We start from the raw sequence: 14,477 nt of genomic DNA, 5'->3' as shown, positions 1-14,477 counted from the left end.
GGAGAGATAGCATTTGAAGAAGCCTGGGAGAAGTTGTTCTATTAAGGTCCATTGACACACTAGTGCAAAAAGGGTCTCATCCAGTGCCCCCCTACAGTCATCACAAGAAGAAATACCGTGTCAGAGAAACTGGGGCATGGAGACAAGGGAATCTTCAGAGTGGAGTGATTTCTAGCACCCGGGGCACTTACAAAGATAGAGGTAAGTGAAAGGAACCATCAACCATAACATTTCTAAACTTCCACTGTGCTTCAGTTACAACCTGAGTCAGTGGAGTAACTACATTCAGTAAACAATTACAAGAATAAACCATGTTCTGTATAATTCAGGATATGCTTTTGTTGCATCTTTATTGCCTATATAATTATTATAGCGCCTGTATGCTTTTTTATGCTAATACAGGTTTTGGATTAGGATAGAAGGAAAGAAATTGCTATTTGCACGTGTGTGTGTGTGTGTGTGTGTGTTCATTCTTCTGAAATTCATCTGGCTGTCTGTAGAGACAGGACCAAGCAGATTTTGAAATCAGACAGACCTAGGTTGAATCCTGCTTCTCCCACTTATGTATCATGACCTGGACAATTTACTTAGTGAACCTCAGTTTTCTTGTCTGTAAAATAGAATTTATAATACCTGCCAGCAGTAGTAAAAAGAACTAAGGATTGCTTAAATGTGTAAAGTATAATTAAATAATATAATAATAACATAACAAATAATTGTCTTTTCTACTGGCAGGATAAACTGATAATTGACTGTCCATTTTTTCAGTATTCTCGCAGGTCTTTGTTTGGCAGTGTCATTATCTGAAAGAACTAAAATATTTCTACAATTGCATATGTACTCTCTTGAAAGAAAATTCCTTAAGATATGATGAACTATTTTGTTCTCATTACACTTAAAATTTGTGCTCATAATTAAAATGTATTGAAGCTATAAAACTGGTTTAAGTGCTGTTTATATGAATTTTAACCTAGACGTATTCACATCTATCAACAAGAACATATTATTACATGTCAAGGATCTTACGAAATATTGAGCATATTCTTGATTGAAAATCTAGAATCCAGAAAATAGTGGGTTCTGAGTTTAACTTTCTGATAACTTAATCAAAGATGCACACACAATAGATTAAAATATAAGATCTTCATCAACAGATTCAAAGACTGTTTTAGATGAACCCATTTCATTCATTCAATCAAAAAAAGAATTATCAAGAGCCAACCAGATTTTAATTACTCCTCTATTTGGTCACTAAAGAAACAAGGAGCTCACAAGCCAGGGGTCTTCCATCTCCATATCCTTCCATCACTCAACTGCCTTCCTCCATTTAAGCCTCTTCTGAATTACCAATTCCTCCAAGAACTCAAATTTCTATACAAAAGTAGTAAATTCCCCTTGTCACCTCTTTCTTTAACTACACAACACTTGGGAATCCCTGAAGTCATTCTTAAATGGACACATACTTTCTTGAACATATTAGTAAATTGTTTAATTACTAGAATAACTCCCCAACTAATTAAATATTTTCTAGGTATCTATGTTATTTGCATTGATATCAACTGTATTTATTTATTTATTTAGATATCAATGGTATTTTTTTTAAAGAAAGAGACTACCTATTAACTTGCTCATTATAAGATAAATAATGGTGCCACATGAAAGTTACTTAGTTGCTTTTGTATTAAGTAATAACTCCTTAGCTGCATTTCTTTTTCTGTTGAAAGCAATAGTAATTATAGGAATGTAGAAAAGCTATTGACTGGACATAAGGATTACTGTGCAAAAAGGTTCCCAAGACAGCAAGATCGGTCAGGGAAGGCAGTTTCAGGAGAGATGAAAGATATAACTGTGAGCAGTAGGAGATGGGTGTGAAGGTGCTGAGTGGGGATAATGGAATAAAGTAGGAGAAATTCGCGACAGCATGACACCTTCCCTGGTGCTGTTTTACTACCAGAACTTAAGTAAAATGAAAATATTCAAAGGAAGTAAAAGTGATACAAATTTAAGATGGCTGCAAAAGAATGAAAGAAAATTCCTAGAGAGTCAACTGTAGATTTTGTTATAATTCAGCAGCCAAAGGCTAGCAAATCCTTGTTTGGTTGGTTCTAACTGCTAGCAGGTCTCCATCTGCATACTCCAAAGATTGTACTGATTACTTTTTAAATTACCTTCCTGGTTGATAAATTAATCTATGATCACTACCACATCATTTTAGAAACTTTTTAATGAAGTGCAATATTCATACAAAAAGCACATATATCATAAACATACTACTTGATGAATTTTCACAAAATAAACACACCTGTGTAATCAGCACCCAGACTAAGAAACTGAACATTACCAGCACCCCAGAAGCCCTCCTGTACACGAGGGTATCAATTATGTGGACTTTGAACAGCATAGATTAGCTTTGCCAATTTTAATACTTTATATAAAGCACTCATACAGTATGCATTCTTTTGAGTGGCTGGCTTTTTTCACTTAATATAAAGTGGTTTGTGAGATTCATCTGTACTGTGGCAAGTAATAGTAGGTCTTTTGTTTTCATTGCTGTATAGCATGCTCTTGTGTGAATATACCACAATTTATCCTTCCATTCTAACGTTAGGGGCATTTGAGTAGTTTTCATTTGGGGGCTACTATGATAGTATTACTGTGAACATTACATGCCTATAAAATTATAATTAACTACCACATAAAACAATGTTCCTTGGGAAATAATATGTTCACATTTTCAATTTAATAAATGCTTATATGTTATTTTATACGCACTAGCCTATATTCTCAGTACTTTATAAATATTTATTTATTTTATCACCCTCTTGACCATCCTTTGAGGTAATAATAAATTACAATTCCAATTTAACGGAGGAAATGGAAGCACAAGATAACATAGCTAGTGAATGGCAGAAGCAGAATTTAAGTCCAGGTAGTCTAGCACTATACTCTGAGATTGACTTTTAAAAATATTTCTAATGTGCACTAGTAGATATTGAACTATTATTAGTTCCCTTCATTCCTTGGCACTTGGGCAATGGAGTTTGCTGTCATGGGTGGTTAGAGCTATGGTGCCCAGAGTGTCCTCCGTGAGTGAGACTCTTGGGTATTTCTGCCATCAGAACCCTGTATTTTTCTTTCCATGGATCCTGTATATTGGCCTAAACTTTTTCCTTTCCACAGTAACTATCTGAGCTTCTGAGAAGGTTCTTTCTGCTCTTTGCCCACTAAGAAACACCACACAGTTTCACAACTTCTCCCTGCATTTCCATAGGCTTTGGGAAACTGTGCAATGGAATTGGGAGGTATACACATGCATCCTTCTCAGGCTAGCCCACCCACAACTGTTTTCCCTTCTCAGGGCAAGATAAGAAACACAGAAGCATACTCCCCTAGTATTTTTCATTCTTTTATTCATACCAAAAATTTATTTAGCACATACTAGGGAACCAGAAAGTACTAGGTATTGTGGTAAATATAAAATGGACTAAAAAAGAATCAGTGATCTTAAGAAGTATACAGGCCAGGAGAAGAAATGAATGGGATTTCATTCTTTAAAGTATGGTATATGAAATACATGTGAAGGGGTGATATTTAGAAGATTTAACACCGATCAAGATATAAACATTGGCCAAGCAGAAGGTATATCACGCAGAGACAACGGCATGGCAGTGTGCAGCTTCTGAATAGCAGCCTGGCATGTCCAACGGACAGGACTGGACAGAAGGCTGTAGCCAGAACATGGAACACTTCGAATGCCAAGAGACATGCCTTGACTCTATTCTCTAAGTCCCACAGAGTCACCGAGCAGTTCTGAGCACGGTTATGGTACAATAGGGCTATGTTTAGGGACTTTTTTCTCAGTCCTTTAGCCTACTGGAGACCCAAGGCCACAGGATAAAGATTGCTCTTTCTTATTCTGTGATTTTATTTCTCAACAACCCATGACCCAAGCGCTGGCTTATAATTTTTTCATTCACTATGTCTTTCTCAAAGTCCACAAAGACCAGATCTGGTTAGTGGTGTTTGGACATTTGGAATATTGCAGGGTTGTCATCCATCAAGAAGCAGACAGCCAGCTGAGCTTTTGACTTGTGTGTGCCAGAGAACAACTGAAATACAAAGCTCACAAGGGGATGTACAATATGACTGGAATTTCCCTCTGCCAGCTGGCTGCTCTGACACTGGTGCTTCTTTTCATAACGTTTCCCACTTTTGAGGCTACTAAGTAAGGAAGCAAAGGTTAAGCTGGGGGCGGGGCAAATCCCAGTGAGTGAAACAAATGAAGGAATGTGGAAAGAGGTCTCAGAGAGACACTTCTTTTGAATTAAACTCCATAAGAAGGTTCTCTTCAGCACTTATTTTTTCTTAAATTTGCCCTTTGGGGACATAGTTTGCTAAATTCTCCCATATGAACTGAGCCCTGTTTCATCCAGCAAGGATTAGCTGGCTAAATTTATCAGCTTGGCTTATAAGACAGGGTTGAAAAATCTCTTGGCACACTATCTGCAGGGAGGATGGCATGGTGGGGAGAGTGTGAGCACTGGTCTGAGATTGCTTGGGTGTGACTTTTGGCTCTGCAGTATGCTGTAAGGTCTCGGAAGGGTTTCTTTTTTTTTTTTTTTTTCAAGATTTTATTTATTTATTTGACAGAGAGAGAGAGAGCACTAGTAGGGGGAGTGGTAGGCAAAGGGAGAGGGAGAAGCAGGCTCCTCACTGAGGGATCATGACCTGAGCCGGAGACAGACACTTAACTGACTGAGCCACCCAGGCGCCCCTCAGAAGGGTTTCTTATTGTCATTTTTCTTATCTGTAAAATGAATATGATAATGTTAACTACCTCATATGTGGTAGTGAAGGTTAAATGACTTTCAATGTATGGAGAAAAGAACCTGACACATAGTAAGCACACACACACACAAAAGTGAGTTGTTTCATAATTATTATTAATTATCATTATTACCTTGTGTTTTCCTGTGTCTCTTTCCATTCTTTAACACACTTTTGTTAATGAAGACTAAGTATCTATAAGCCACAAACTGCTAAAGATTCATGTATCTCTCCAAAGCATAAGTCACTAAAACAAACAAACAAAAAACACCTAAAACATAGAGAAATGTAATAGAAAGTCAGATTTTTGCATTTTTTTTCCTATAAGATGACAAGTCTCCATTAAGACCTCTTTCTAATTTTCCGGACAAGCCAGGCTGTTCTGAATGCAAACAACTAATAATTCTCTAATCAAAGATATGATAAGATCACTAAAATACCAGCTAGCTTATTGAATGAAAGTATTTAATCAATATTATTGATTACTCCTAAAGCAGTAAATGTGAAGGTGTCACATTTAGCTGGACAAGTAACCCTTTCTTCCTCAATGGTCCTCAAGGTGTACTTGTAAAGGTGTGCTGTGCAGAGAACCACCTTCCCAGAGGGGGTAACACTGGCCAGTGATGTACCTCACAAATAATATACCCATTATAAAAGGGAAGGTTGCTTATATGCTACAGAATGGGAAAACCCATCTATCTGGAAATCATGTGATTTTTTTATCACACTATTGATTTCTGAGTGACTTTCTTTTGAAATTATTTGCTTTTTGCCTTACATTGGTCATCTGTAAAATGGTAATGATTGAAATGATTTTTCCTTACAATGACCCTGATGTATTTTTAAAGATTAAAAACAAAATAAAACTGTGAAGTGCTTTGAGTTCCACAAAGCAATCAAGGATTGGTACTATAGAGCATATCATGCATATCGACAGATGGCACTCTTTGTTAGTTTCAGTAGTATCTGCACGACCAGCTAATTGTTGTGTTATTTTATAAAGAAGTAGGTCAGCAGAAAGCACCAAGCTGGAAAAAAAAAAAAAAAAAAACAACTAGAATGTGTGTGATGATCAATTCTTTGAATTATTCATTCTCATCATTGATTGCTTAATTGAGTAATATGGATACAAAATTCCAAAGTGCCCTCCAGAACTCAAGATATTAAGACAACAGCAAGTCTCTCTAGTCTCTCTGGCTTGGAAGGATCTGTCTAAGATAGATAACGGGTTCTGTTTTAAAAGAGAACCTGGCTAGGAGCCCCTGATGAAGCTTTTCCTAACTTCTCACTCATTCATTTGAAGTTAAAGAAAACTGTGAAAATACAATGCAAGAAAACAAAGACTCTCAGGCAAACCTGTACCAGGATCTGGGAGGCATCTCCAGGGATGTCAAACAACTGGAAAGAGAGAGGAAGAGCCCTGAAACAGGGTACGCTGGGAATTTTAGTTTTCATGCACTACAACTTCAGATGGGCAGAAAAATCCGGAATTGAGGTTTAGGTTTAGGAAGAAGTCTCTGTCATAAGCCAACAGAATTTTCAACTACAACATATAGTAAGAATTATGCTAAGAACGGGCATATTAGCCTAACAGTGGAAAAATGGTGGTGCTAAGATCTACTGACATACCACTTGCATTGGGGGAAAAAAAAAAGGTCATATATTTAAGTGAAAGTAGACAAAAAGACCCCAAATCCATAACAAATTGAAAACGGTGTAATTGAAGGAAAAGAGAAAAGGAACATAATTCTCAATTCCTATATTAAAAAGCATACTTTTCAAAGTTACTTTACCTACTTTAGAAAGATGTTTGTCATCCATTATAAGATGCAAGAAAACATTTTCTCTATGAAATAGAAGTCAAAATTTAAATGGAGAATGAAAGAAAAAATATGATAAGATTATGAGACATGACTGATAAGCAAAAGACATACAAAACAACTAAAAACACAAATGTTACTCAGAAATTCCACTCACAGACATGTACCTAACCCTAAAGAGATTCTTTTATCTCATACCTTATATCTGTATCAGGAGTTATATATGTGAATGTTTATCATGTAGTAATTTGTAATAGCAAAAATTTAACCATAACTGAAGTCCATAAGCAAAATAGTGGATAAAGAAATACATTCTTAAATATTTTAAATATCAGTAGTTCAATTACATCCACAACAAAAGCAATACACTCCAGAATTTGCACTATGAGATCTTAAGGACAAAAAAATAGTTTTTTTAGAAAGCAGAGGAAAATAATGAAAAGATGAAAATCCTAAGAAAGGAGATGATAGTCCGGGAAGACAGAGAACCAAAACTCAAACCGAGAGTTACAGATAATCTCAAGAAAAAGAAAAAACAAACTATTAAAGTAGATGTGAACATAAAACATATCCCAGAGTGGGGGAAAAATCAAAATTTTACAAGAATACCACCACTAAAAGACTTGAGTATTAAAATAAAAAGTGTTTACCATATTCAAGGCAAAAATTCATTAAACAGGAAAATGAAATAGAATCACATTGAGTTATGTTCTAGAAAAAACTTTAAATTCAATAATTAAGCAAGTTTATTTTAAGCATTCAGGAAGGAAAAGAATTAATGACTTCTAATAAAATTGAACCACATGTTATTTATAAGACTTTATTTTCCACAAACAAAATTATGTAAATCCATGCAGCAACATCTTGTAAGGGAAAAATTGTGAGGGCAAAAGTTGCAAGAATTATGTGCCCAGAGAATGTGAACTTCAGGTATGAAGGAAACAGAAAGATATTCTCAGGTTTGCAGGAGCTCAGAAAATGAACTATCCATGTGTGGTTCTCGAAAAGGTTAAAGTTCTACTCCTACTGACCAAGAGATGAATCCTAATGAAGACCTCAAGCAGAGGAAGTCATGATATACATCAAACCAGTACCAAACTCAAGAACTATTGCTAATATTGCTACAAAACAAAAGGCAAACATAGCAAGTAAAATATGAATTTAATGATAATTACATGGATCAAAATTTGTAGATTATACTAAGGGAAAAATAGATGTGAGGAAAAGACAAAGCAGAAAAGGAAACTGAATTAAATTCCTCATTTCGTATGAAGGGAGTCAAATCTATCTTTTCTTTTATAATATTGATAATTAAAAATATGAATTAATAAGTATAATTTTGAAAAATCCATAAGAATTCTTTACATAATTAAAAAACAAATACTAGAGAGTGTAAAAGTTATAACATAAGTAAAGTTACAAAAAAATTGAGGAAAATCACAAATCAAGATAAAAGAAATGTGAGTAAACATATTAGTTATAATAATAATTTGAATGATTGAAAATTCCCTAATGGAAGGCAAAAAATACTCAAATCCAGTTTAAAAACATTGAACTTCATGATATTTATAAGAGAGACTCTAAAACAAACTGATACTGACAAGTTAAAAATAAAGAGTGGGCAAATATGCATCAGGCGTTCACAAAAGAAAACAGGAAATACTAATTTCAAAAAGGGCAAAAGATACTAATGGTGACCAAAGGGTCATTAGATATTTATAAAGATACATATCACAAGGGAAACAATGGTTATTCAACTTTACAAGCAGAGTAAGATAATGTCAATATATATAAAGCAAGGATGTTAGAAAGATTAGAAATGTGAAAAGGAAAGCATTTGGTTATGGGAGACTGTAACACATCTTTCTTAGGCCCTGATAAACATATATATTTTTTAAAGATTTTATTTATTTATTCATGCGAGACACAGAGAGAGAAAGGGGCAGAGGCAGAGGGAGAAGCAGGCTCCCTGCAGAGCAAGGAGCCCAATGCAGGACTAGATCCCAGAACCTTGGGATCATGACCTGAGCCAAAGGCAGATGCTTAACCAACTGAGCCACCCAGGCACCCGTTTTTGTTTTTTGTTTTTAAGATTTTATCTATTTATTAATGAGAGGCAGAGGCAGAGAACATATATTTGATAAATATGTATAATTAGTAATTTTTAATCCAATGATATATTGACTTTTCTGTCCTAAGAGAAAACATATATATACATGGACACTATTTTCAAGATTAATATAAGTTTTCATAAAAATTCAACAAATATTGTCACAAAGAAAATGTTCAAAAGTTATCCAAATCAAAAATTGCAGAGGTTACATTCTCTGACTGCAGTATAATAAAAAGATATTTTTTTAAGTTTAATTAAAAACTCAAATACTTTGCAAGTTATAAATGCCTCCCTAAATAACTATCTAGGAGAAATAAAAATAAAAGTAAAATCTCCAACTTGGGGCGCCTGGGTGGCTCAGTTGGTTAAGCGACTGCCTTCGGCTCAGGTCATGATCCTGGAGTCCCTGGATCGAGTCCCGCATTGGGCTCCCTGCTCGGCAGGGAGTCTGCTTCTCCCTCTCCCACTCCCCCCTCTTGTGCTCTCTCTCTCTCTCACTCTCTCTCTCAAATAAATAAAATCTTTAAAAAAAAAAAAAATCTCCAACTTGTTTTAAGATAATGAAAACAGGACTATGACTTATTAAACTTTATAGAATGTGTGTAAATGTAGATATGTGGCCTGAACTATTTTTTGTTCCAATTAAAAACGTAATTTTAAAAATAAAACTGAATGTAACTTCAAGAAGTTCAAACATAACAAAGAATCTAAACAAAAAAAGAAAATATTAAAAAATAAATATATACATTAATGTATGAGAAGAGAAAAACCGTAAAATTGGTAAATTACAATACTGAATTCCCAAAGAATAAGAACAGAGGAGTCACATCACCAAGATGGCAACACAGATTGTTTCTGATTTCACTCTCCCTCACAAGAATAACTAACAACTATTGAAGAACAAGATACCTAGATTCTCTAGGAGAGAATCCTAGAACATGAGGGTGAGGTGGACATAGTCCCTGCATCACACAAACCTAGACAGACGGCATGAGAAGGGTACTAGAGGTTACACGTTGACCACATTGCCCCACCCCCAGGCCAGCAAAGCGCCATGCAGAGAGGTCTCTCCTGAGCCTCCAGTTCCTCTAGAATGAAAAGAGAACCCAGGGGGCATACATCCAGCCTCCCTCAGCATTGTGGGTTGATCTGTGGGAACTCCTACTCTGATCTTGCACTATGGGGATTGCAGGGGAATCTGTAGCTCTCAAACACTGGGAATCTGACCATGATAGAGAACGAGGGAGGAACTTGCAACAACCAGCACCTGGATCTTGCCAGACTGAGTTTATTCCTGCAGTGCCGAGTAGTAATCCCAACCAGCAGTTTTGCTCATGTGCAGACCAAGTCAGGGGCACACAGGGCCCCAGGGAACTTGGCAGGGGTACAGATCTGCTTGATTCAGGTCCTCATATTGCCAGCCCTGGAGCGTGGTTTGCCTCTGCCCAGGCAAGGAGTTGAATCACAGCCCCACCCATTGTGGAAAGTATCTTCTGGCTTCATCTGACCAGAATGTCTGGAGTCAAGTCTTGGAAGCTATGTGGTCAGTGGTACTCAAGCTGAGAGGCAGGCAGGCAGATCTGATAGTTTGCAAAACAAAGCTGCCCTGTTCAGTCAGGGAACTTGGGGTGCAGGTCAGCTTGAGTTAAGACAATAAATAAAAAGCTTTGCCAGCTTTAGAGCTGCTTCTCCCACTAAGCCTGGACAGGGAATCTAATTTGTAACCCCACTTATCGCTGAATACAGCCTCTCCAACCAGGGAACCTAACCAGAACACAGGGAAAGCCGCATAGCCCATTCAGTATACAAAGGCACTTGAATAGGAACCACAGCCCAAGGCTTCCCCTGCCGGCAGAGAAAAACTGGTGGACTAACCTGGCCAGGCAATTTCGTAAACACTCTGGACTGATTCAGTACTCAGCCCTAAACATCTAGCAAGCCTGACCAGAGAATCTAGGCAAACGTGGGTCCTATCCTACAGCCTCACTTGGGTAGGGAAACAAGCCAGCAGTCCTATCCAGCTGTTCCCAGCTAGTGGCACACCCTCCCTATCCTTGTCCTCAGAGCTTGAACAGTTGCCTCACCCCAAAATAGGCCATAATAGCAGGCCCCACCTACCCAAGAGCATCACCAGCAGACACACCCAGAAACCCAAACTACACCAACTGGCAAAGAACTTTCTCTGCCAAAGCAAACCTGTAAAATCTAGTAGAGGAGCCTAATTACTCAAATGCACAGATACTAATATCAGGAATTAAAAATCACAAAAAATCAGGTAACTCTGACAACACAAAAGAAACTAATAAAGCTCCAACAACTTACCATAAAGAAATGGAGATCTATGAACTGTCAGAAAAAGAATTCAGAATAAGCCTCTTAAGGACATTTGGTGAACTACAAGAAAACATATACAGACAACTAAACAAAATTAGGAAAATAGGGTATGAACAAAATGAGAAGTTCAACAAGGAAACTGAAAGCATAAAAACCAACCAAAAAAAAAAAAAAGCAAAACCCAAATAGGAATAGAAATCCTAGAGCTGAAAAATACACTAATCAAACTGAAGAACTCAATAAAGAGTTTCTTTTTTTTTCTTTTTATTTATTTATTTTTTTTTTTTTTAAAGATTTTATTTATTTATTTGACAGAGAAAGACACAGCGAGAGAGGGAACACAAACGGGGAGTGGGAGAGGGAGAAGCAGACTCCCCGCCGAGCAGGGAGCCCGATGCAGGATTCGATCCCGGGACTCCAGGATCATGACCTGAGCCGAAGGCAGTCGCTTAACCAACTGAGCCACCCAGGCGCCCTCAATAAAGAGTTTCAAAAGTAGACTCAGCCATGCAGAAGAAAGAATCAGGAACCTGCAGGATAGGACATTGGAAATGTCCTGATCAAAGGAGCAAAAAGAAAAAAGAATGAAAAACAGTAAAGAAGCCTGTAGGAATTATGGTACACATGAGAAGAAAAAATTATGGGAATTCCAAAAGGAGAAGAGAAAGAGAATGGGACAAAAAGTATATTTAGAGTAAAAATGGCTAAAAACTTCCCAAACCTGGGGAGAGAAATGGACATCCAGATCCATGAGGCCCAAAGTATCCCAAAAGGTTGAACCCAAATAGGACTATACCAAGACACATTATAATTAAATTATCAAAAGTCAAGGACAAAGAAAGCATTTTAAGAGCAATAAGAGAAAATAGAGGAGTTACATAGAAGGGACCCCTCCCCCCCCAATAAAGCTATAGGTGAATTTCTCAACAGAAACTTTTCAGGCCAGGAGAGAATGGGATGACATTCAAAATATTGAAAGAAAATAACTGCCAGCCAAGAATTCTACACCCGTTGAAGCTGTCCTTCAGAAACAAAGGAGGGATAAAGACTTCCCTACACAAAAGCTGAGAGTTCATTACCACCAGACCTACCTTAAAAGAAATGCTAAAGGGAGTTCTTTGAGTGGAAGTAAAATAATACTAATTAACATCATAAAAACATAAACGGTAGTGAAATCTCATTGGTAATGGTAAATACACAGTCATAGTTAGATTCTACAATATGGTAGAGTGGTGCATAATTCATTTAGAACTGTAGTTTAAAAGTTTAAACAAAACTAATGTAGTAAAAATTACCATACCTACAGTAATCTGTTATTAGTTACACAATTTAAAAACCTGTAAATTGTTATGCCAGTAACCTAAAATGTGACGGGGGAAGAAGTAAAACTAGAGTTTATGAATTCTACCAAAATTCTACCTTTGCTAGAAAAGAAAAAACAAATTTTCTAAGAAAAGAAAAAACAAAATTATACCTTTGGAAGAAAGAAGAAAGCAGAAGTCTTCACACTTTCTGGTTTCAATCACTAGTATAAAACTATAGTCATCAAAACAGTCTGCTACTGGCACAAAAACAGATAAATAGACCAACAGAACAGATTCAAGAGCCCAGAAATAAACCCAAGCAAATATCGTCAAATAATTTATGACAAAGGAGCCAAGAATACTGAATGGTGAAAAGTCTTTTCAATAAATGGTGCTGGCATAGTTGGATATTCAGATGTAAAAGAATGAAATTGGACCCATATCTTATACCACTCACAAAAATTAACTCAAAATGATTAAAGACTTAAATGTAAGACCTGAAATCATAGAACTCCTAGAAGAAAATATAGGAATAAAACTCCTTTCCATGGGCCTTGATAATGATATTTTAGATGTGACATCGAAAGCACATGCAACAAAATTAAAAATAAACAAGTGGGACGACATCAAACTAGAAACCATCTGCACAGCAAAAGGAACCATCAAGAAGTGAAAATAAAACCTATAGAATGGCAAAAAGTATTTGCACACCATATATCTGATAAGAGAGGTTAATATCCAAAATATATAAAGAACTTATGCAATTCAATAGCAAAAAAACAAATAGCCCAATTTAAAAAATGGGCAAAGGATGTGAATAGATATTCCTCCAATGAAGATATACAAAAGGCCAATGGTACATGAAAGGATGTCAACATCACTAGCCATTAGGGAAATGAAAATTAAAACCACAATGAGATATCACCTCAGTCCTGTCAGAATGGCCATGATCAAAAAGACAAGAGATATCAAATGCTGGCAAGGATGTGAAGAGGGAACCCTTGTGCACAGTCCCTTGGTGGGATTGTAAATTGGTACAGCCACTATGGAAAACATTATGAAGGATCCTCAAAAAATTAAAAATAGAACTACCATATGATCTAGTAATTTCACTTCAGGGAATATATCCAAAGAAAATGAAGATAGTAATTCAAAAAGATATCTGCACTCCCATGTTCATAGCAGCATTATTTATAATAGCCAAGACATGGAAACAATCTAGGTGTCTATCGATGAAGGAATGGATAAAGAAGTTGTGAGATATATATATTATTCAGCCATAAAAAAAAAGAAGAAATCCTACATTTGTGACAACATGGATGGGCAAAGGATGTGAATAGATGGCATGGATAGGCATAAATGCCTTATGCTAAGTGAAATAAGTCAGACAGAGAAAGACAAATATTGTATGATCTACTTATATGTGGAATCTAAAACAAACAAACTCATAGAAAAAGAGATCAGACTTGTGGTTACCAGAGGCAGAGGGTGGGGGAAGGTGGTCAAAAGGTACAAACTTTCAGTTATAAGATAAATAAGTACTAGGGACTTAATGTTAATACTATAGCTAACACTACTTTTGATATATAGGAAAATAAGAAAGTAAATCACAAAAGTTCTCATTACATTTTTTTTATTTTATCTGTATATGTTAGCTGAACCTATTGTGGTAATGATTTCATAATACGTGTACATCAAACCATCATGCTGTATATGCTTTAAATTTACACAGTAACACATGTGACATACTCAGATGTCAATTATTTTTCAATAAAATGGAAAAAAGTATATATATACTTTATATATATATATACTTTTTGATTATATATATATATATTTGGATGAAAAATCATCCAAAAAGTCCTAGCAAATCTAATCAAGAAAAAAGAGTAAACAAATAAGATTAGAAGAAATAACATATAATCTTAAAAGGATTTAGGGGTGCCTGGGTGGCACAGTTTGTTAAGGGAATGACTCTTGATTTCTGCTCAGGTCATGCTCTCCAGGTCATGAGATTGAGCACCGGGTCAGGCTCTGTGCTCAGCACAGAGTTTGCTTGAGTTCTCTCTCCCTCTCCCT

The 14,477-nt window shown here is 36.2% G+C and overlaps 1 protein-coding gene across 1 annotated transcript in view; it reads left to right on the top strand.

Moving 5' to 3' along the window:
- Positions 1 to 9,939: 9,939 nt before the first annotated feature.
- LOC115943179 (uncharacterized) overlaps positions 9,940 to 14,477 on the top strand; it is a 29,893-nt gene continuing 25,355 nt past the window's right edge. Inside the window, exon 1 of the mRNA XM_081829353.1 lies at positions 9,940 to 10,107. Coding sequence (XP_081685479.1) covers positions 9,940 to 10,107 — 168 coding nt within the window. The remainder of the gene's footprint in view (positions 10,108 to 14,477) is intronic.

The sequence above is a fragment of the Leptonychotes weddellii genome, chromosome 8 (genome assembly GCF_054177405.1).
Source record: "Leptonychotes weddellii isolate Sample4059 chromosome 8, ASM5417740v2, whole genome shotgun sequence".
NCBI classification, from domain to species: domain Eukaryota; kingdom Metazoa; phylum Chordata; class Mammalia; order Carnivora; family Phocidae; genus Leptonychotes; species Leptonychotes weddellii.
Note: the sequence above shows the minus strand (reverse complement) of the source record. Positions and strands in the feature narration are given on the sequence as shown.